This window comes from Phyllostomus hastatus, unplaced genomic scaffold (genome assembly GCF_019186645.2).
Source record: "Phyllostomus hastatus isolate PE091 unplaced genomic scaffold, TTU_PhHast_1.1 phas_scaffold_12, whole genome shotgun sequence".
In the NCBI taxonomy this organism is placed as follows: domain Eukaryota; kingdom Metazoa; phylum Chordata; class Mammalia; order Chiroptera; family Phyllostomidae; genus Phyllostomus; species Phyllostomus hastatus.
The window spans coordinates 10,527,437-10,550,577 of NW_025334007.1; the positions used below are offsets into that span (position 1 = coordinate 10,527,437).

Here is a 23,141-nt window from a genome sequence, read left to right on the forward strand (position 1 = left end):
CCTACACATTATTACACAGTAAGGGTGAGAGTACACAGCCTAACCTTTTCCCCAATCTTGGGAGGAAAATACTCAACCTTCCACAGTGAAGTATAGTGTGAGCCGTTGCTTTTTATACATGCTTTTTATCAGTTGAGGTATTACCACTCTATTCCTATGTTGCTGAGAATTTCTCTAACTGGGTATAGGATTCCACCAATTTTTTTTTTTACAATAGTGAAAGGATCATATGATATTTGTTCACAAGCCCATTGGTGTGGTGGAATATACTGATTTATTTCCAAGTGTAGAAGCAGCCTTGCATACCTGGAATAAATCCCACTTAGTCTTTGTGAAAAATTCTATTTATATCATTTGAATATGATTTACCAATATTTTGTCAAAGATTTTAACATGTAAGTTCATTAGACGTAGACTTTCAGCCAAGATGGATCCATTGGTAGACATGCTTCACCTCCTCACACAACCATAAGAAGGAAAATTTCTTCTTTTTATGGCAAAGTAGTATTCCATTGTGTAAATGTCCCATAGTTGTTTTACCTACTCATCTACTGATGGACACTGGGGCTGCTTCCCTATCTTGGCAATTGTAAATAATACTGCAATGAACAAATTTCTGCTCCTTTAGCATTATTATTTTCTTCCTTCTACTTGCTTTGGGCTTATTTTGCTATTATTTTCTATTTTCTTAAATTTTATTTTATTATAAGAATACTTAACATGAGATTTACCCTCTTAACAAAGTTTTAAGTGTACAAGACAGTTCTGTTTACTATAGGTACACTCTACAACAGATCTCCAGAACACATTCATCTTGCTTAATTGGAACTTTATGCCAGTTGATCAGCAAATATTTTCTATTTTCTTGAGATGGAAGGTTAAATAATTAATTTGAGAATTTTTTCTGATATAAGTATTTTGTGCTATAAATTTCCCTTTAAGCACTGTTTTAGTTGTGTGGCACAAAAATTATTTGTTTTATTTTCATTCTGTTTAATGTATTTATTTTTATTTTCTTTGAGGCTCCCTCTTTTATCCATGGATTAAGAAATATGTTATTTGATTTCTAGTTTTATTCCATTACTGTTAAAGGAGACTTTCTGATTTAAATTCTTTTAAATATATTGAAGTTTGTTTTATGATGCAGGCCTATCTTGGTGAATGTTCTATAGGCACTTGAAAAGAATTTGTATTCTGCTGTTGTTGGATCAAATGCTCTAAAAATGTCAATTATAACATGTTTGATGGTGTTGTTCATCAGTTCTAATTCTTACTGATTTTCTGTCTAGTAGTTTTATCATTTTTTGAGATAGTGGAGATGAAGTAGCTAACTATGATTGTAAATTTGTCTCTTCTAGTTTAGTCAGTTGTTGTTTCATGTACTTGGAAGTTCTGTTGCTTGGTATATACAACTTATCAGCAATATTTGTTCTTTTTTGAGTTGCCATATAACTATCGATTACATTTTGGTGCTTTCTGTTTTAATTTAAATGTAATATTCACATAATACACATTAACCCTCAGCTTCTCATATCTGTTTGTTGGAAGTATTTTTCCTAGTTTGTCATCAGTCTTATACTTTGTCATGTTTTTCAATTTTATGTAGTCAATGTCAAGTACTATATTTCTTTTATTTTAATCTTAATAAGTTGTATCTAGAAGTCATTTTTATCTATATTTTCTACTATTTTTTCTTATGAATTTATGTTTTCCACTTAAGTAAATGATACAGCTAAAATGATTTTAGTGACCAGGCAGTGTTCTATCATTATTTATTTTCCAAAAGCTTAACTAAGTGCTACAGTACCACTTATTAAATTACCCTTTCTTTTTCCAGTGATTTTAACATTGTTTTCTAAATGACTCTATATATCACAGTCTACTGTAAACAGTCTAATAATCTGTTTATTTCTATTTCAACACTCAGTATATTTTAATATGTATATATTATTCTTATTTTTATATATTACTAAGACAGAAGACATGAATTCAAATAAAGTTAATAATAAAAATATATGCAATTAATCTATGATGTTAGTTTAAAAAATTAACCCATTTAATTTTAAATAGGACCAGTTTAAAAAATCCCTGTTAATGGAAATAAAGAACAAACTGATAGTAACCGGAGGGGGAAGGAGGATAATGGGGGAGAAAAGGGGATGGGTCAAGTCAAGCAACACGTATAAAGGACACATGGACAAAGACAATGGTGGGGGGCAGGGATGACTGAATGTGGGAGGTGGGGATATAGGATGGGGAGAGTAATGGAAAAAAATGAGGACAACTGTAATTGAATAACATTTAAAAAATCTATCTTGATGGAAGATTTCTAAACCTGAATTGTAGAGATAGTTGCATACCTCTATCTAAATTTACTAAAACTCATTAAACTATATACTTAAAACGAGTACATTTTACAGAATGCAAATAAGGCCCCTATGAAACTGTTTTTTTAAATGATATAAAATATAAGCACTTCTAAGAAAAATCATTAATTAGAAATATTACCTGAAGACAACTTTTTGCTGTATTGAAGCATAAAAAATTCAATTTAATTAAGAACTCAAAAATGTTTCTGGTGTTCATAGAGGGTTTGTGTGTCTAGGTTTGAAATGGTAAAAGTCTAGCCCTGGCTGGCGTAGCTCAGTGGATTGAGCGCGGGCTGGGAACCAAAGTGCCCCAGGTTCGATTCCCAGCCAGGGTACATTCCTGGGTTGCAGGCCAGAACCCCCAGCAACCGCACATTGATGTCTCTCTCTCTCTCTATCTCCCTCCCTTCCCTTTCTAAAAATTAACAAATAAAATCTTAAAAAAAAAGAAATGGTAAAAGTCTGTTAATAAAATCTAAAAAATTCATTCAAGAATGATGAAATGAAATACAGCATGAATTTTTCCATGAATACTTAAAAGATTCATTTGTTCTTCAAAATATACCAAAAGAAAAATACACTGATGATTGACTACCTATAACAAACTGAATTCTAAAGCATGTTTATCCACTTTCCTGACCATTCATATTTCAAGTAGAACAAGCTTCTTACTCAAGATTAAATGTCAAGGAGACTGGAAAAAATTAAAATATGTACTAAGGAAAACACTGATTTTATCGTGTAGTAAATTTCCCTAAAATTTTCATTTTAAAGACAAATCATACACAACCATGCAAAAACCAGTCTTAGCCAACAGATATTATTGTGTAGTGCGGCAATTTTGACTATATTTGTACATTAAAAAAGCTGACAGTGTTCCAGTCTCTGTGGATTACCAAAGATGATCACTCAGTCATGACTTCATGATCATCTGTGAAATAAAGAAATAAATCTTTATAGAAGAACTGAACATAATCAGCTCAAAAACAAAGCAAAATAAAGTGAGGAATTTATTCTTAACTGTAAGAAAAACTCAAGCTGGCGCTCAAGCTACTTACAAAAAGAATACAGTGACTTTAAGTAAAGAAAATTAAATTCCATTAGTAGATGAGTGGATAAAACAACTATGGGACATTTACATAGTGGAGTACTACTTGGCTGTAAAAAAGAAGAGGATTTTGCCATTTGTGACAGTATGCATGGACCTGGAGAACATTATGCTAAGTGAAACAAGGCAGTCAGAGACAGACAAATACCATATGATTTCACTTACATATGTAAAATCTAATGAACAAACTGAACTAATAAGTGAAGTAGAGACAGACTCATAGAGAGCAGGATGACAGCCAAGAGTGGGAAGGGTAGGGGTGTAATCAAGGAAAAAAGACTCATGGACATGGACAACAGTGTGTTGATTGTGGGGTTGGGGGATGGTAAGAATAATATAAGAAATGGAGAAGCCAGAGATGTTATATGTATGACCCATGGACAGGAACTATGGGGGGGGGGAATGCTGTAGGGGGTACCGGGTAGAGCAGGATAAAAGGGATAAAAAAGAATGGGACAACTATAATAGCATAGTCAATAAAATATACTTAAAAAAGAAAATCCTTGACTCATCAATAAAAGGCTGTTACAGAAACTATCCTACTTAGTTCTTAAAAGTTAAGCAATTTTCTTAAATCACATGGATAATACAATGCTTGATACCTCTTTCTAGTGTAAAGGTTTATGGTCCTATAAGAAATTATTCTTTTTATGCTTTCAAAGAAAAGCATTACATTTACGAAAAGGTCACTGATGGTTAAGAAATACTAAACAAATTAGAAGCTAATAAGGAAAGATGAAATGTTAAGAAATTAAGAAAATTGGAAAGGCCTTACTGTTTCTCATCACTGCTGAACCTGAAGGGCAGTTTGTAACAATAGATGCCCAGTAAGAGCAGTGAGCATATGAGAGGAAATAAGACCCAACAACAATGAGCTGAAGTATCTAAGAAGAGATTAGTTCAATTATTGTCTTAGACAAGGCAAAAAAGACTTCACAAAAATCTTATTTTTCTCCTCAAAGGAAAATTTTTTTCTCTAGCACCTGTTAAAGAAGAAACAACAGACCAGAAATGGAGTCACTTGAGCTAAGTCTCATATTAACAAACCAACAAATGGTGGTTTCAGCCTCTCCCAGGAGTGGCATTTTAAACCAATCACCTGAAGTTTTTCTGATCAGCACTAGTGAGGTAATCTGTCAGATAAGACCCCTGAAGTCCCTGACCCCTATGAAAAAGTGACCTTTTCTGAAATAATCCTTTTGTTTGTAATTTCCTCCCCAACTTCTGCCTATAGGGGTCTTTCATTTTGTACAGTTCCTCTGAACTTGCTGCTTGCTCAATGGGATGCTGCCCAATTCATAAACTGTTCAATGAAAACAATTACATCTTCAAATTTCTTTAGTTGAATTTTTTAACCTACCCTGAGTTTTATGGCTTAAACACTTTAAAGGTTTTCAGTAATATAAAAAGACATCTCATTAATCCCTTCAAAATAGAATGGTCTTGAAAGGTATTTCAGGAACAATCAGAATTAGGAGTTTATGCTAAAAATAAGAGGAAAGGGTAAACTCTCACTATAAATAGCAAAATAAACTTCTATAAATAATACTTTTGAACATTCTTAATGATGTTACTGTACAACATTATATATAAAGTGATCTGTAAACTTCCAGGTATAGACTGATTTGGCAAAGACATATAACACTGCAAGAAAGATAAGGTGTGAAAAACAGCAGAATGCAGGTTAAAAATAGACAAGTAAACCATGCATTGGAAATAAACAGTAGACTGACCAACTGTGATTCATCTCTGAGGCTTTTCCTCTAGGCAAGTCTGCTGTTTCACTCAAGTCAATATTTTAAATTGGAGGAGAAAAGGAAATTTGTTGGACTTAGATTTTTATTTTTGTTAAGAAATGTAAGAAACTGGTGTTTGAAAATAAATCTTATTTGATGGAAGCTCCATGGAAATTGGAGTTTTATGAATTATAAACATTTTCCCCTAGCATCCTACCTTTTAAGCCTTAAACATTCAAGTCTTTCAATGATATTAAAAGATATTTCATTGATGTCTTCAAAGTAGAATAAGAAATAAACTTTCTCTTTTTTTAAATTTTATTTATTTATTTTTAGAGAGAGGGGAAGTGAAGGAGAAAGAGAGGGAGAGAAACATCAATGTGTGGTTGCCTCCCAAGCATCGCCCACTGGGGACGTGGCCTGCAACCCAGGCATGTACCCTGACTGGGAATCGAACCAGCAACCCTTTGGTTCGCAAGCCTGTGCTCAATCCACTGAGCTACATCAGCCAGGGCAAGAAATAAACTTTCAATAAATAAAAATTCTACATAGCAATTTGAATTATGAAGGATAAAAACAGAAAAATGGTACTCTGTAGAATTTGAAGAGAAATACCAAAACGCAAATAAATACTTATATATGCTTCATTCCTAAGGATCATTTCCTTAAAATCTCTAAGAATTAGTCAGCATTCAATAGAAGATATAGCATGAAAGAGGAACATGGTAAAGGAAAAATAAGGACTTTCATATCAGACAAAAATAGATTCAAATTATAATTTTCATACAAGATGAATGGTTTTAGGCAAGTTACTTAAGATTTTATATCTAAAATGGGGGTAATGAAACCTGCTTTGTGAGATTTCAATGAGTTGACATATATAAAGTATCCAGTTCAGTATCCACAGTTAAAGATTTTTGCTTATTTTCTTTCCCTCTCTCCCCTTTTAAGTGACATAAAATAAAAATTGCAATAAAACCCTATCATACTGGTGTCCATACAAGTTCTCTCCAAAATGTAATAAACTTTTAATGCCAAAAATTTATCGCTTTAAAAAAATTAAGCCAGTTGCATCAAAATAACCATATTTAACTGACAGAATTATACCATATTATATAGCAAAAGAATAAACTAAGGTTATAGTCAATACTTGATCGCAGTGGTCATTTTAAACACTCCCATATTAAAGCAAATCTATACTGACAAATCAAAATATTAAGAACTTTTGGTGAAGAGCATGGCTATGGAACTTTAAGTACTTAAGTTCTAAGTTCTTCAAAAGCAAACAAATATAAAAAGTAGACAAAACATATTCTTAACCTTATATGAAGAGAGCATAAAGATAGATTAATTCTGTTTTAGAACTTAAAATAAAACATGCCCTGGCTGGTGTGGCTCAGTGCACTGAGCATTGGCTTGTGAACCAAAGGGTTGCTGATTTGATTCCCAGTCAGGGCACGTGCCTGGGTTGCAGGCCAGGTCCCCATTATGGGGTACATGAGAGGCAACCACACACTGATGTTTCTTTCCCTCTCTTTCTCCCTCCCTCCCCCTCTGTCTAAAATAAATAAATACAATCTTAAAAAAAGGAAAAAAATTAACTAAATTCATCTAGAGAAGAGTAAGGAACTTAAATAATGATTCTACAAGTTGTTAACTAGTTAGTTTTATTAGCGTTTATCCTTTGAGTTTACATAAAGGGAATTAAATTGTATATATGCCTTTTATATAGCTGTCATGAACAAAGTCAATGAATTATAGAATATTAGTGCTTAGAAGAGGACTTCAGATTCTGTAGATCTTATATCCTTATTCTAAAACAATAAAAACAAAACAGAGGTTAAGTTCAAGGTTATACAGGGCTTGATGCAGAGATGAAAATCAACTCCCTGCTCTTTATATTACTGAAATATATCCCTGCAGGATGTATTTCAGCAGGGATTCACAGTAATGGTCATGGGGAACACTGCTTTTTTGGCTTTTCTAACATTGATGAATGTGTTTTGTTTACTGTGTAGTTTGTAGGACACAATGAAACAGGACGGCATGTGGAATGTTGTCTTGTTCATTTGCTGCTACCTAAAAACATTTTTTCCATTGAAAGGATTACAAATGTAAGTTAAACACAAACATACTAACAATTGCTAATGAAAGTCTGAGCTATGTGTCAGGAAAACAAACAGCCTAAACATCTCACTTGGCAGTTATAGATAAAATCATATTACATTTAAATTGATCTTGAGATCCTCTGAAATGTACATTGGCAAAAGAGCAGTTAAGATAATTATACAACTCATGGCAAGAGGAGGAAACCAAGTCAAGCTCCCAAATACAGAAGTAGCACTTATCATTTGCCTTTGATCTGTTCTATGACCTCTAAAACATTAAGAATCTATGAGAAGGGGAAGTTAATATGATTCAAAAATCTCCTGAATAACAAGCATTTCACAGAAAAATTTCTTCAAAGAGGAGTTTTCACATACCTTTAACTTACAACCAATTCATACATTCTAGAATTCATGTGTAAGTAAAAACACTAAATTGATGCTGCTAAAGTCCCACACTTTCAGTTCTTACCCTAATTAATCTGAAAGCAGCATTTAACCCTACTGACCACTTCCTTTTCCCCCTAAAACTCTTTGCTCACATCTTAAATGTCCCTTTGCACACATACACACATAGGAATTATGTGAGGTGATGAATGTTTTAACTAACCTTATTGTGGTAATCATTTTGCAAATCAAATGTGTATCAAACTATTACATTGAACACCTTAAACTTACACAATGTTATCTGTGAATTTTATCTAAATAAAATTGAAAAACTAAATAAACATTGAACTCTTAATAAAAAGACAATAAATGAACAAAGAAACAAGCAAAAACCTCTTTACTGCCTTTGCTTCCTTGAAAACGCTCTCAACTGATTCTCTCCTACCTCTCTAGCTATGTCTTGTTATTTTTTTTCTGTACCTGAACTTCTAATCATCCCTCAGTTGTTGGTATCCAGAGAGCTCATTCCTCACCTCAGCTCTCTTAATTCACTCAAAAATATTTATTGAGCACCCACTATAGGAACTCGTCTGAATAACCGAGATATCACTGAACAAAGCAGATGAAAATCCCTAATGTGTTCAAGCATACATAACATAAAGAATAGTCAGACAAAAACATTAAAAATAATACATAAGTAAGGTATGTAGTGTGCTAAAAGGATTTAAGTGTTGTGGAAAATAAATAATATAGAGTAAGAAGAATTTATAATTCTCCTTAGACCACCAAATTGATATAACTGTGACTTTAACAATTACCTATATTTTAACTATTCCCAAATTTCTATCAACCATATATCTACTATGAGCAGCAATACTCGAAAGACTTTCTCGCTTTAATATTCTCCAGCCATCACAATTTATAATGCCTGACACTCAACTCAATACTTGTCTTCCACCATAACCTGTTTCTCTTATCTTAATAATGGCACTACCATCCACTGGTTCAGCCAAGTCAGATGCCTTTTATTTAATATCTGCTTTTCACTTAGTCTCTAGATCTTACTTGTCAACAAGTCTTATTTATCTACATAAATATCTCCAATTTTCTTCCATCCTCACTGCTGCTTCTCTAATTAATTAAAAATCTCAATAAATAGCAGTGGAGAGGATCAGTTCTGTAGTCAGATGTCTGGACTGAATTCTGGCTCTACCACTTACTTGTCGTTTGGTTTTGAACTTAACCTCTGTAAGTGCTAGTTTTCCTACCCTTAAAAAAAGACAACCCTTCTATGGTTATTTTATTGAGTGTGGCTGGAGGTATTAACATCAGAATCTCCAACAGTAGCAGCAGCATGATTCGTTTATAAAATACTCTCTTAAGTGGTTTTCCTTTTTCTAGCCTTACTCTTCTCTAATCTTTCCCAGCACTGTAGACCAAGTAATATTCAAAATTCACAGATCTGAACATGATGACCCTAAATAGTTCTCCATTGCCTTCAGTATTAAGTCCAAATTCCTTAGCATGACAAAGAATTTTTTCTTTTTTCTCTATCTTCATCTTTCCTTTTAAAAACTGAAACTATTAAAAGCATCATTATTATACAAAAGTTAGCTTGGAGCTGAACTTTTCTGTGAAAGATCTTCTGAATATAAAGTTCAGCTTTCTTTTTTCAATTTATGAAAAGTCTCAGTTAAAGATTTTTAAGTTATCATAAGGTTGTCTTTTTCCCAACAAGTACATATTTCATTTTTATGGTCAAAATGTTAAGTGGCATCTGATTTAATGTTTCATTGTGATATGATATAACACAAAATAAGCATTTTGAGAACCTTTGCAGCAATAGAAGCCCAACAAATGATTTAAATTATTTCTTCAGGTTTTTGTCACATTTCATCTTCCTATGAAACAAACATAAAATACCACTGACTGACTTCATGGATTGCTATGTGTGTTTGCATGTATTTTTGTGTGTCTCTACCTGTCCAATCCTTTTACAAGAGAACATGAAATAATGTTACATTCAAAGTGCTATCCAAGAAGAATTACTTATGAAACATTGGCAAGATTTTACCTGTCCAACCAGGCAAGAAGACTCTTAGCTGCTCCAATCAGATCCACAACTGAAGTCAGAAAATCATTTGGCAATTTTCGACTGGTTCTCCCATCATAATGGCCACTCCTTCTCCTCCCTGTTATAAAATTTTGTAGGTTTTTGGCAGATGCATTCAACTTGTGAGAAAGGGTTTTTAGATTTTCTGTTTCCAAGCCATAATTCTGAATTGTAAAAAAGAGAGAACAACATACTTAAAGTCAATATTTCATTCATTCATTAAAATATTTACTAAGTACTTTAGTATATATAGGAAATGGAACTAGTCTTAAAAGTCACAAATGAATTAAGGTGGGATTCCTGGTCTACCATAACACACAGTCAAATGAGGATTTGGGGAAATGTCAGATAAATTACAATATAATGTGTTAAGTACTAATATGAACATGGAAAGATGAGGGCATTATGTCTTGAAACTATATCACCCAAGACAGAAAGATTATAGGGATTCATAAGTGTTTTTAAGCCCAAACCTAAGTTCATTTACTTGTGAAATTCATTATTTTCAACAATTATTTTTAAGTATCTATTAGCATTTGCATACTCATGACTGCAGGTACTAGGAAAAATTCTGCTTCCTCCAAGTGAACAAAGTAAACACAACCCAACAATAAAAACAAGCAAGAGATAGACTGTAATAAACCTTTTTCCATGCCCTCTCTATAATGACTCACAGAGTTTCTTCTATAACATGGTACCAGGAAATATTCTGCTTCCACAGGCACACCAATATACTTTCTCCTTTGTATAATACAAATTATGAAATTAAACTTATTTTTATTTTATCCTGGTTGCATTAGTTCACAGTCAAATGCGAAACACATCTAAGGTAACCACAGTGACTTTTTGGTATGTGTATTTGTTTTCTTTTTCCCTTGGTCTTGCTTTTAAATTTCTAATAATGTTTATTATTTTACCCAAAATATTTTGTCTACCAATTGTTTCAGAAAGGGGTTATAAGAATAAATGCAAATAAGCTTCTCTACCATATTCATTAGCAAAATATTTTAGGATTCCTTCAAGCAAACTTTAGGGAAAGATTTTGTAAGTTACAATTAAATTTTAAAACAGCTAATTATGAGTTGTAAAACACCTCTAAATAAAGGCTGATTAACCCGATCAAAGGATGACCTTGGTCAAACTATTTAGCAATATATACATTACTGTCCTGTATAAAATTAAAAGTATTATCACTTCACAGAAAATTATAAGACCCAAGGAATATTAAATAGCCTCTCAGGCCCAAAACAAATGCTAAGTTTGGTTTACTCTACTTTTATAGTTGATGACAGTGAGGCACAGGAGATTTTTTCATTTGCTTAAAAAGCTCAGAGCTTAGAGCCCAGTTCAGAATGGGACAAATCATCAGGCTGCCTGGTGACAACAAAGAAAGCAAAATGGAAGATAAAATACTGAGGGAGAGAAAAGGGAGGCAAATGACACATGAATTTAGCTATATTATTAAGTCAACAACCACTTGGTATCTAGTTTACATATAATTTAGGTTAATGTTTTTCCATAGTAATTTAAGAAAAAAGAGCACTGGGAGGAGATAAAAGAAAGAACTAGAGAGGGTTTAGATGCCTAAATGTTAAATACCCCATTATGTTAATTAAGTATGCTACCACTAAAGATTTAATAGTGATAAAATTCTAATTGTTCTTGTTGAGAATTTATATTTTTTATTAAAAGAACACTCTTTTTATACTTACCTGGCAGGGGAGATACCATGATTACGAAAGAACACTCTTTTTTGGAGCCATGGATTTGTTTTTTAAATTATACTATATTAAATTTTCACTGCTTAATTTAAATTGCAATATTCTTCCCTCAAGTTAAAATGTCAGGCTTACACAAATAAAACAACATTCTACTCAAATTCTATTGCATCTGAGCATGGATTATCTGTGAAACCTTTGAGAAATTTTATTTTCTGCAGTTTGTCACTATATTAAGAAGGAAATCCTTTTATAAATTTATAAAGATTCTAATGACTAGACAGAACAATTTGTAGTTATACCAAGTAGGTGTAAATATGACCTCTGTCTAGAAAAAGTCCAGCCATTGTTAATATAACGAGAATTGTTTGCCTGACATTGATATAACCTGGCAGCCAAGGAGAGTGGACTGGAATGCGTATGCATGAACAATGACAACTTCACTGTACTAGTCAGTGCGGGCGGTAGGCATCATTGAGTGACCATGTGACTAGACAGAACAATTTGTAGTTTTATCAATGAAGTGTAGTATATCTGAAGTCCTTAAAAATATTTTGAGAAGTTTTTTCTTGTGTTAAAGCATTTTCCCTGAAGTATAACAGTGTCTGCACTTTTCATTTTTGTGTATTAATGAATTTAATGAGGAAATGTTTATTTATAATCAAATTATAATAATTTCTTAGAGAAGCTCAAATTATAATAGTTTATTAGAGAGGAGTCTAATCAATCAACCAGGTAATGGTTTCACTTTGTAGCCACAGCCTCCATAAAAGATTAATTTTTTGATAGATTATATCTATCTATCTATGTAAGCATCTCAAATATTTTATTAGAATATATAAAATAATTTTAAAACAATAATATAAGTCTTCTTATAAATAAAAATCTAAAGGCAAAGTAGAAAATACTTTGAAGCCTTTTAAATTTAAAATAGTACTAAAATTATTTTTAATATAACTCAAGAATTAGGAAATAGAAAAATCTTCTGGACAAAACCTGGACGGGTACCTTGAGAAGGCCTCCAAACTTTGGAACCTACTGGAAAAAAATATCCTATGTGGAGTAGAGGTAGAAAATGAAGAAGACAGGAATATGGAGGCAAGAAGAGACAGAAGATATATAGTAGAAAATGGAGAGGGAAATTAATAAAACTCACCCTAGTTAACAAATTTAAGTAAATTAATAATTCAAAAGCATTTTTTAAATTCAAGAACAGTTATAAAAGTAGGTTAGAAGCTAATCTGCATATAAAGGCTTTTCTGTGGTGCTATTTTAAGAAAAGGGATGAATTAAGTGATCTCTTGAGTTAATTTTATCATCACAATTCTCAATTGTAAGTAGCTCAAAATAAATTACTGTCAACACAAGTAGCTTCTTGTTATTTCTTTCATGAAAGGTGATAGTTTGTTGTGACTCACTAAGTCACCAGTAAATCACACTCCCTTGCCTACCATGTAAAGAAGCGTTAAGTAAATGAAGCAGCCCTTAGTTTTTTGGCCAGAGGTATGTACTACCTGAACTCTGTAAAAATGTAGGTTTATTCATTACAGGCTGCCTTTTCACTGGACATCCATGGGAAAACTAGGCATTACTGTTCTTACAGAAAGGACTACATCAAGAAAACAAAAGCTTGAACATACAATGTACTCAGCTATTTTCTTTGTGTTGTGTTATCTATTTGTTCAAATACTTGGCCAATAATATGTCTGCCAGGAATCAGTTTTAACTCTAGACTAATTCAACATAGCCTGTCTAATCTTAAGGAAATGGTGCTAAGTTCATACTGTTCTTCTCTTTCAATTATATGCATGCAAAAACAAACAAAAGAAAGAAATAAAGGAACACACTTAATATTTTAGAAAACTGAGGTGGCTATATCTTCACTAGTGGCAAATTCTCATTAAACACATAACTAAAAACCTCAATATTGGTACTACATATTTTACAGTGTCAATGCTATTTTATTAGAGCTCTTCATTTGAACGTAGCATATAGCAGGTGTTTAGGTTTTATAATACACTGCTTTATAAATGAGTAAGTTCTAAAAGGATTGCTCTAAGGAAGCTTTTTAAAGAAACAACTTGGATAAATGAATCAAGCAATTATGGTGCAAAGAAACACATCCTAGCAATTGCAGACATCAAAATTTTCCTGCAAAATGCCTATTATGTGAAAAGTACATGAAGAATAAAATGAAAACAGTTTTTATCTTGTCATAAATGATTCACTAGAGTTCCCAATAAAAAGTGTATTGTCAGAACAGAAATTAAGGGCTATACATTAAACTCTATATATTTTATTTATGCTTTAGTCTTTCAGTTAGTATACTGTGCTCACTTTTTAAGCATATTAAATGATAGCATAACAGCTTGCAAGAGTTACTACACCTCCAAATCATGAACAAGTTAATTCTTTCTAGAATAACATGATACAAACAATATAGTTGGTACTTAATAAATGTATATTTGAATATATGAACAAGTTACTAAATAGACCTTTTGTTTTCATCAGCTGCCATACATTTATTCCCCAGCAGGAATAACTTTAACATACAGCAGATGAAAATATTACAAAACTTAAAATAAAGAAAGGAATTTGGTAATTACTCTGTGTCTTCCTTATACTAAGAACAGAATCTTCAGAGTCAGAGGCTGTGTAAGCAAGAGAAAAAGTAACAGTTCTCTGGAGAAAGGCAGAGAAATTCATGCAATAACATAACATTAATTTAATATACTATATGTGCTAAGCACTGGACAGGAAGTGTACTGGGGGATGAAAAAATCTAAGCAAAGATTTAATATAATGTGGTATGAAGTGTAAGTTACTTTTCTTCCCATCACCTCTTACTCTGCAGTAGCCAAATCAAAAATTCTCATTTCTCTCTGAACACACTATACTCTTCCACAACTGTCTTTACATGTGATATTTCTTCTGCCTAAATAAATTTTCCCCAACTTTTTTGTTTGGTGAACATCTATTCATCCTGAAAGTCCCAATGCAAACCCCACCTATACTTTCTGAATCCTTCAGTAGTGTTCATCATTTCCTTATACACTCCCCTGGGATTGTCTTTAAATCTATATTATCTTTTTTTCTGGTGTTTGAAATTCAAGAATGTTTTATTATTTCTCCAAGTAAACGAAGTGACATTTTACAGCTTCTTTTATTGTTGACACTGTTACATATGTGGGGAGTTGGGAGAACTGGATAAAAGAACATAAAGAGATTAGCCAAAGAACATATACGCCTAGTCCTTGGGCACAGACAATGGTGTGGTGAAGGCCCTGGGAGGAGGGTGGAGATGAGCAAAGGGGGGTGGAATCTATATTATCTTTTAATGACTACTGTCTCCTTTATTAGACTGCATACATCTTGAGAGCACAGACTATGCCTTTTTCATCTTTGTATTCCCTTTGGTAGCACTGTTTGAACATGACTATGTAAAAGTTGAAAGAATAAATAAATACAGTAAATGTAAAGAAAATTACATAGACCAGTAGAGACATTACAGTGTCAAAGAGACAAGACATAGTTCCCCATTCCTAATAGCAGAACTTCTGGTCTAGTCACCTGAGCTTGTTAATGAGGGATATCACCTCCTGATTTTATAATGGAATATAGAAATAAATCGGAATTCACAGCTCAGTAATTTAATTTATATTCACTGGAAAACATCTGTTGCATAAACTGGAAGATATCTACACTTCGAAATTGCTGATGTATAACCACTAGGAAGCAGTGAAAAGGGAGTTTAATATTTGATCTCTCTGGGGAATGTGAGCAATTTATTGCTAAATAAACACAAAAGAATGAATTTAGTATTTTGATTTATTTTTTTTCTGTGTTAACTTCCAGAACAGCTCAACCACATAATGAAGTTTTCCCAGAAAATGATATAACACTACGGTGCTTAAACCACAACTGCAGAAGGATTAAAACTCAGCATGTGAAGGGATTTGCCATAGCTCTATGGCTCAAACATCAAAACGGTCTAGACATATGTCTTTGATGTCATCCTTTTAAGTAAGTGTAGGTTAGCAGAGCTTGCTCATGGGCCAAACTCCAAAGCCTATAGGTCTAGACTCTCTGTAGGTAACATTGCAATCATCAATCTTTCGTTCTTTGAACTGGCAGTCTAGCACTTGAGTGGTTCATCTATGTAGAGCACTGCTTATGAGACATACACCCTGGACTTCAAACTCTGACATACCTAACTATTTTAAAAAAATTTTATTTTAATTGTTGTTCAAGTACAGTTTTCTGTCTTTTGCTCCCATCTCAGTTCACCGCCCCCGACCTCCCCCCTCCTTCCCATTTCCACCCCCCCCCCCCCAGTTTTTGTCCATGTGTCCTTTATACTTGTTCCTGTAAACCCTTCCCCTTTTCCCCTGAAATTCCCTCCCCTTTCCTCTCTGGTCACTGTCAGCCTGTTCTCTATTTCAGTGTCTTTGGTTATATTTTGCTTGTTTGTTTTGTTGTTTAGGTTCCTGTTAAAGGTGAGATCATATGGTCACCTGGCTTATTTTGCTTAGCATAATGCTTTCCAGTTCCATCCATGCTGCCGCAAAGGGTAGAACTGTTGATGCTATAGAAGATGTGGCAAACAGGGGACTGCTAGATTAGTTGCTAATTTCCAGGATGCTTCTGTTGCACCTTCATTGACATTCTGACTCAGTTTTGGAGAGCAGTATGCAAAAACACTGTGGACCTTTAACTTACCCTAAGTACTGGTTTATTTCGGGCATGATTTCTGTGACTTCATTCATATAAGGGATAGAGTGTAAATGTGTGTTATGTATACTCTTATCTCAGGAATTGACTTCTCTTATCTCAGGAACAGGGAAATAAAATGATCCCCAAAACTAGCATGTGAAAAATGTGTTGAGTCTCTTTCATTACCACTTTCAAAAGAAATTTATTTAGCGTCCACTCTTGCTAGGCATTTGTACTACACGCTGGGTGTTCAAAAAAGATAGTCACTTTTCCCACATAGTTTACAGTCTAGTGAAAGGAATAGACATTAAACTGATAAACATACACATAAATATATAATTACAAGATGACATAAGGGTTAAAAAGAGATTAATAATAGGGGGTTAATTTTAGGTCAGACAAGGGTGAGGGAGTGATCAGGAAATATCTCTTTGAGGAAATGACAAAGTAAAACTGAAATATCTGCATAAGAGGTGCTATTCAAACAATATGGCATCAGATTCTACTCTTAGAAACTGCTTTCAGTCAGGTGTTTTTTTTTCTTGTTTATTCTATTAGCTTTTTGTTAAATTTGATGACATTATTGATGTTCCTTAATGAAAACAATATTTCCTATTAGTTTTGTGACAACTCTTTTATAGTTGTCTTCACACTTCTCTGATCACTCTATAAGCATTGTCTGCAGCCTCCTCTTCTTCCTACTCAGCTCGAGTGTCAAGCTTTGTCTTTTTTCTTTATATTCTGCAGGACCTCCTTGGATGATCTCTTCTCTATGGATTCAATCCCTATATCCTTGAGACTCCAAAATCTATAGCTTCAACAACTTTTCAAGTACAAATTCACTGATTTCTCTTGTCTAATTAAGCATTGCTCTTTCAACATACAAAAGTAATCATACAAAGTGCAATACTCATTGGATGTATACATAAATAACATGTAAATAATTTGATTATTTTAGGAGTGATTTTCCTAAAAGAGGATTGTTATTTATGATCCTAAACTGAAAATTTTAGAAGGGAATCGATTTTATACAATTGGATATCCTAAATGCAGCTATGAAAATTCCTTTGGTGACCTCCAACTTAATTTTTTCAAGTAGCTAAATGTAATGTCACCAGCTAAGTTATAAATCTCTTTAATTTGTAATTTAGCACTGTATAATATAGCAAATTCAATGAAGGAGGAAAATATCATACCAAGTTGGTTGAGAATTAGGGGATTTTTTTTCTACTTGTATTTAAATTAGTTTTAAGAAGAGAAGGAAAGAAGGAAACAAAAAGAGAAGAAATAAAAAAATTAAAAGGGAGAAAAAACAAGAAAAAAAATGAAGTTTCCCTTCCTGTCAGTTTTATGTACTTACCAGTGCACACAGAAGGTCAACTGCTTCCAAGATCAGTTCCTGATGGCCAATGCGGCTGACCCCCAGATCTTCCAGCTCCTGATGTGTAATGCGCAGCAGCTGGTCCCCACTGATCTTCTCCCTCTCAAAGTTCTTAATATACTGCTGCAAACAGTCATCAAGACCTACAAAAGAAAAATATGGAAGACCAGAATAAAAACAAGTTGAACCAAACAGATAGAAAAAATAAAATAAGAAAAGCACTGCACACAAGAATAAATTCAAAACAGATCAAAGACTTAAATGTTGCACCCAAAACTTTAAAAATTCTAGAAGAAAACATAGGCAGCAAAATCTTGAATATTGCCTGTAGAAATTTTTTATCAGATATATCTCTCCCAGACAAGGGAAACAAAAGAAAAATAAACAAATGGGACTACATCAAACTAAAAAATTTTTGTACAGCAAAGGAAATCATCAACAGAATAAAAAGACAACCCACATAATGGGAACACATATCTACCAATACATCTGATAAGGGGTTAATATTCAAAATTTATAAAGTACTTACAAAACTCAACACCAAAAACAAACAACCAATTAAAAAATGGGCAAAGGACCTGAATAGACACTTCTCCAAGGAGGACATACAGATGGCCAATAGACATATGAAAAGATGCTCATTGTCACTAATCATTAGAGCAATGTAAATTAAAACACTATGAGACATCGCTCACACCTGTCAGAATGGCTATCATTAAATAAATCAACAAACAAAAAGTGCTGGTGAGGATGTGCAGAAAGGGGAACCCTTTTGCCTTGTTGGTGGGAATGCAGACTGGTGCAGCCATTGTGGAAAGCAATATGGAAATACTTCAAAAAATTAGTAATGGATATGCCTTTTGACTCAGCGATCCCACTTCTGGGAATATGTCCTAAGGAACCCAAAACACTAATTTGAAAGAACATAAGCACCCCTATGTTCATTGAAGTGTTATCTACAATTGCCAAGATATGGAAGCAGCCCAAGTGTCCATCAGTAGATGAGTGGATAAAACAACTATGGGACATTTACACAATGAAATTCTACTTGGCCATTAAAAAAAATGAAAATTTTACACTTTGCAACAGTATGAATGGACCTGGAGAACATTATGCTAAGTGAAATAAGCCAGTCAGAGAAAGATAAATACCATATGATTTCATTCATTTGTGGAATTTAATGAACAAACTGAATAAGCAAAATAGAGACTCATAGGTGGGGAGCAGATGACAGCTAGTGTAGGGGAGGAAGTTAGGGGGTGGAGGGGTTGATCAAAAAGGAGAAAGGACTCATAGACATTGACAACAGTGTGGTAATTGCTAGGGGGAGAGGAGTATAAGGGGACTAATTGGTAATGGGAAAAATACAATAAATATTAAATTTAAAAAAGTAAACATAGCAAGTAAGTCTTGATCCATACTCTAAATGTCACAAATTTACCATGAAGAAAATTGTGCACTTGTGATTTTATTTATCGTGTGCTATATTTTATTTAATTGAAAACATTAAATAAAATATACACTATTTTATCTAAGACCATGTCTTAAAACAGTAGAAAAGGAGGCTTGAAATCATTACTACAATGTATCTCTGACTTTTTCAGTAAATTATATTGCTTTCTACCATCTGCAAGGATGAGGAATGAACCAAAAATCATGGACCTAAAAAGAGGTTCTAAAAATAATGAAACATTTACAAAATGGTGACATTTGAGAGATATTCTAAGGATGCACAAATTTTCAGGATATCAGTAATATTACAGAAGAATGGTGAAATAAAATGAATAAATCCACTATCATGTAGAAGATATGGAGTATGCAAATTATTGTATTTAATGTTCAAAATCTTAAAATCCCTCCCTTATTGGTGTGGCTTATTGGGTTGAGCATTATCTGGCAAACTGAAAAGTCACTGGTTTGATTCCAGGTCAGGGAACACGTCTGAGTTGCAGACCAGGTCCCCAACCAGGTTGGGGGCATGCAGGAAGCAAGGGATCAATGTTTCTCTCACACATTGATGTTTCTCTCCCTCTCCTTTCTTTCTGTCTTCCTACTCTCTAAAATAGAAATGAATAAAATCTTTTAAACAAATCTTAAAAACCTACTTAAAATGGGTGTTAGAGGATGTCTATTGATACTCCAAGAAATTTTACTTTATACATCATTCTGTACATAACACATGTACTCTTATCTAAAAATAGAACACCCTAATATTTACAGAAAAAACATAAAAATGTAAATTCATTCATTAGAGGTCTGTTGCCACTCACTATTTACTGTAAAGAACAAAGATCAGCATATGTGGATTTGTGAGGACTTGTGTCCCTTCTGCAAGATAAGGTTAGGAAATTGAAACAAACATGCATCAATCCAATATCTGTTTGCTTCCTCAAATACATGAATAATTCAAAGCAAAAGATCTTACATTTAAGCTAGTTTTCAGTCCCCTTTTTTCACTGACACTGCTTTTTTCTGGATCATCAATGACTAATAACACCATATTTCCAATCTCATTCTCCCTAAGCAATTTATTTCTCTATTTGTACCACTGTTTTTTTCCAGTCTCAGAACCATCTTGAATGACTCCCCAATTTAATCTCTTATCTTGTCAGTTAGTGAGAAACATAATTTCTTCACTCAAAATAGCTCCTGCTTTGCCCTTTCATTTCTGATCTCCCTGTCACCAGCTTAGTCATGCTGTACAGTCTGCCTTGATGCCTACGTGGTCCTCCTGACACGAGTCTGCCCAGTCTATCACTGTCACATCTCTAAATATGCTCTTTGATTGAGTCACCTCCTGATTCAAAAACCTCAATGACTCTTCCTGTCAAAATGTTAAAAATCAAAGATCTTTAATTTTTTTTAACTTTTAAGCCTTTTTTTGGGGGCAGGGAATCTTGGATGTCAGTGTCAAGTAGCATTCAGGTATTAATTACATCTACTATAGACAGTAAAAGCATTTTCTATAATAAAAACAATCAGAAGGTATATATAATCATGCTTTTCTTATATATACAGGAGAACATATAATGATAAATAATTCAGCAAAAGGCAATTTGTATTTAAGATCTAGTTGTACTTCCTAAACCATTTAAAAATGATAAAATTTGCCCTGGCTGGCATAGCTCAGTGGATTGAGCGCAGGCTGTGAACCAAAGCATCGCAGGTTCGATTCCCAGCCAGGGCACATGCCTGGATTGCAGGCCAAGGCCCCCAGCAACCGCACATTGATGTTTCTCCCTCTCTCTCTTTCTCCCCTCCCTTCCCTCTCTAAAAATAAATAAATAAAATTTTTTTAAAAAGAAAAAATTCAGTAGTATTTCAACAATAAGTAAATTTTACTGTATTCTAATTATTGGAAAACTGGCTGACCCATGAAAATATACTGGCTACTTAGATACCCAGAATATTTAATAAATCAAATTCCTGATTAACTTGAGAAAAATTAGATTTTGCTGTAGAACCTATGTAGTTAAAATTTTCTTTAACAATTCCCACATAGTTTTGGGATGATATAGCCATATAAATTCTTGATTTAATTCAGAGCTGGCAATCACTCTGCTTTTTACTATACTCAGCTTTACATTTTGTTCAACCAAAAGAAAAAAGTTTTCTTCAAAACTATCTATGTCACTAGACAAGTCTAAATTCCAATAAAAATAAACAATATCTGCTTTAACAAGTGAGATATAATGTGAAAAAGAAAAACAAACTGTGGGGCATCCATGCCACGGAATACTATTCAGCAATAAAAAAGGAACTATTGATATATACAAAAACTTGGATAGATCTCAAGGGTGTTATGCTGAGAGAAAATGGCCAATGTGAAAGAAGCTATACTGAATTGATTCATTTATATTACATATGGAAAAAGGCAAAACAATAGCAACAGAAAACAGATCACTAGTTACCAGGGACTGGGAATATAAAGAGGTTGTGACTATAAACCAGCAGGAGGGAGTTTTGGGAGTAATGAAACTGTTTTGTATCTCAATTGTGGTGTTGGTTACATAAATCTATACATATGTTGAAACTCATGAAACTGTTAACATCTAAAAAGTCAATTTTATTCCATCAACTTAAAGAATAAAATTTTAAAACTTACAAATGAATTATAGGTTATATAACATTTGGAAAATACTATTACACTAAAAATTTCCTTCTGACATTATTTTATCATAGTGTTTGACATAAAAGACCCAGGCCAGGGAAAAATGGTTTCCAGAATTCCATTCAGAAGCTCTTTATTAAATACCTACTAAGTTTGGGGCTGTGTGCACTAATGCATTTAACTACTTTTGAAAAGACTCCTTCACCCTGCTGATTGGCAAAGCTCAGAGGCTACAAACAGAGTTCTGTCTGAAAAAGTATTTATGACGTAGAGTGAGCAGATTGGTGCATGCAGTAGGAAACCAATCACTGCCCTGTGGTCTCCGGAAGACTTACTGGAAGGACAAGCCCCACCATACTTATCATTGCCATTTCTATTAGCTTCAGATCTAATTTTTCTCTAACAATTTAATGTTGTCCTTAAGACAGAGAAAAATAAAAACCTTGATTAGATGGTAATATGTCAATTGTTCCAGTTTGCAAAACAATCCAGCCTCCCTACAATGTTACTGGTTCTACATTTTAAACCAGAGTAAATTTTATCTGGTTTAAAACTCTACTCTCCGATTAAATGACCAAAAGAAAACAAATGTAAGGAAGAAAACCATATCAGCACTGAAACTGGGAGACAGTGCCAACCACATAGCAGATAACATTCAATGTTAAAAAATAAAAAAGTACTAGAGAACACTGTGTTCCATATCAAACCAAAGCCTGAAACAGTAAAGAAAAAGACAGATTTGTCTACATAAAATTAAGTGTTTCTTATGATGTATCAAATCAGAATATTCACAAAAAGTACTTACAATATATCCAGTGATATGCTATATCAAGGCCAACTAAAGAGGGCAAAGTAACCCACAAACACACTATCAAATTTGTTTAAAACTGCTCAATTTTAAAATACTGATATATGGTGATATGAGGTAGAAACTTTTGAAAAGCAGTGGCACATTGCACAAAACAATGTTTTGATGGTTTCATAATTTTGTAATTTTTAAAATTTTGTATGCAGAACATGGTAAATCAGCTGATCAAACAGTTTTTCTCAAAGTGATTTTTCAGGACAGCTCACAAATGATTTTTAAATACTCTTTAAAGATAACATAATCACTAAATATTATATATAATTATTCCACATGTCCATATTTTAATTTTTAAAACAAAAATTATTTTAATCATGTTTCATAAACAAAGACTGTTTGCTATTATCATGGAGCTTAATCTATTATATACTTAAGAATTCATATACAATATTTTTCAAAGACCATACTTTCTCACCCAAATTAAAGTTCAGTTGCAGCAACAGTTTTAACTAAAACTTAAATTGTTTTCTCTTTGCAAGTCTTCATAGTCCTTACTATTTTATTAACAGAAAAACAACTTTAATATAAATCATAG

At 33.1% G+C, this 23,141-nt stretch overlaps 1 protein-coding gene across 6 annotated transcripts in view; it reads right to left on the reverse strand.

Annotated features, from left to right (window-relative positions):
* The window catches only part of CNKSR2 (connector enhancer of kinase suppressor of Ras 2), a 289,400-nt gene that overhangs the window by 208,516 nt on the left and 57,743 nt on the right, over positions 1-23,141 (reverse strand). For all 6 annotated transcript variants that reach the window (XR_006787678.1, XM_045855937.1, XM_045855936.1 and 3 more), the window contains exons 2-3: positions 17,610-17,773; positions 9,780-9,982 (exon numbers count right to left, since the gene is read on the reverse strand). Coding sequence is in view for 5 of the 6 variants with exons in the window: in XM_045855937.1 (XP_045711893.1) it covers positions 9,780-9,982; positions 17,610-17,773 (367 nt within the window). In the remaining variant the exon portion in view is untranslated. The remainder of the gene's footprint in view (positions 1-9,779; positions 9,983-17,609; positions 17,774-23,141) is intronic.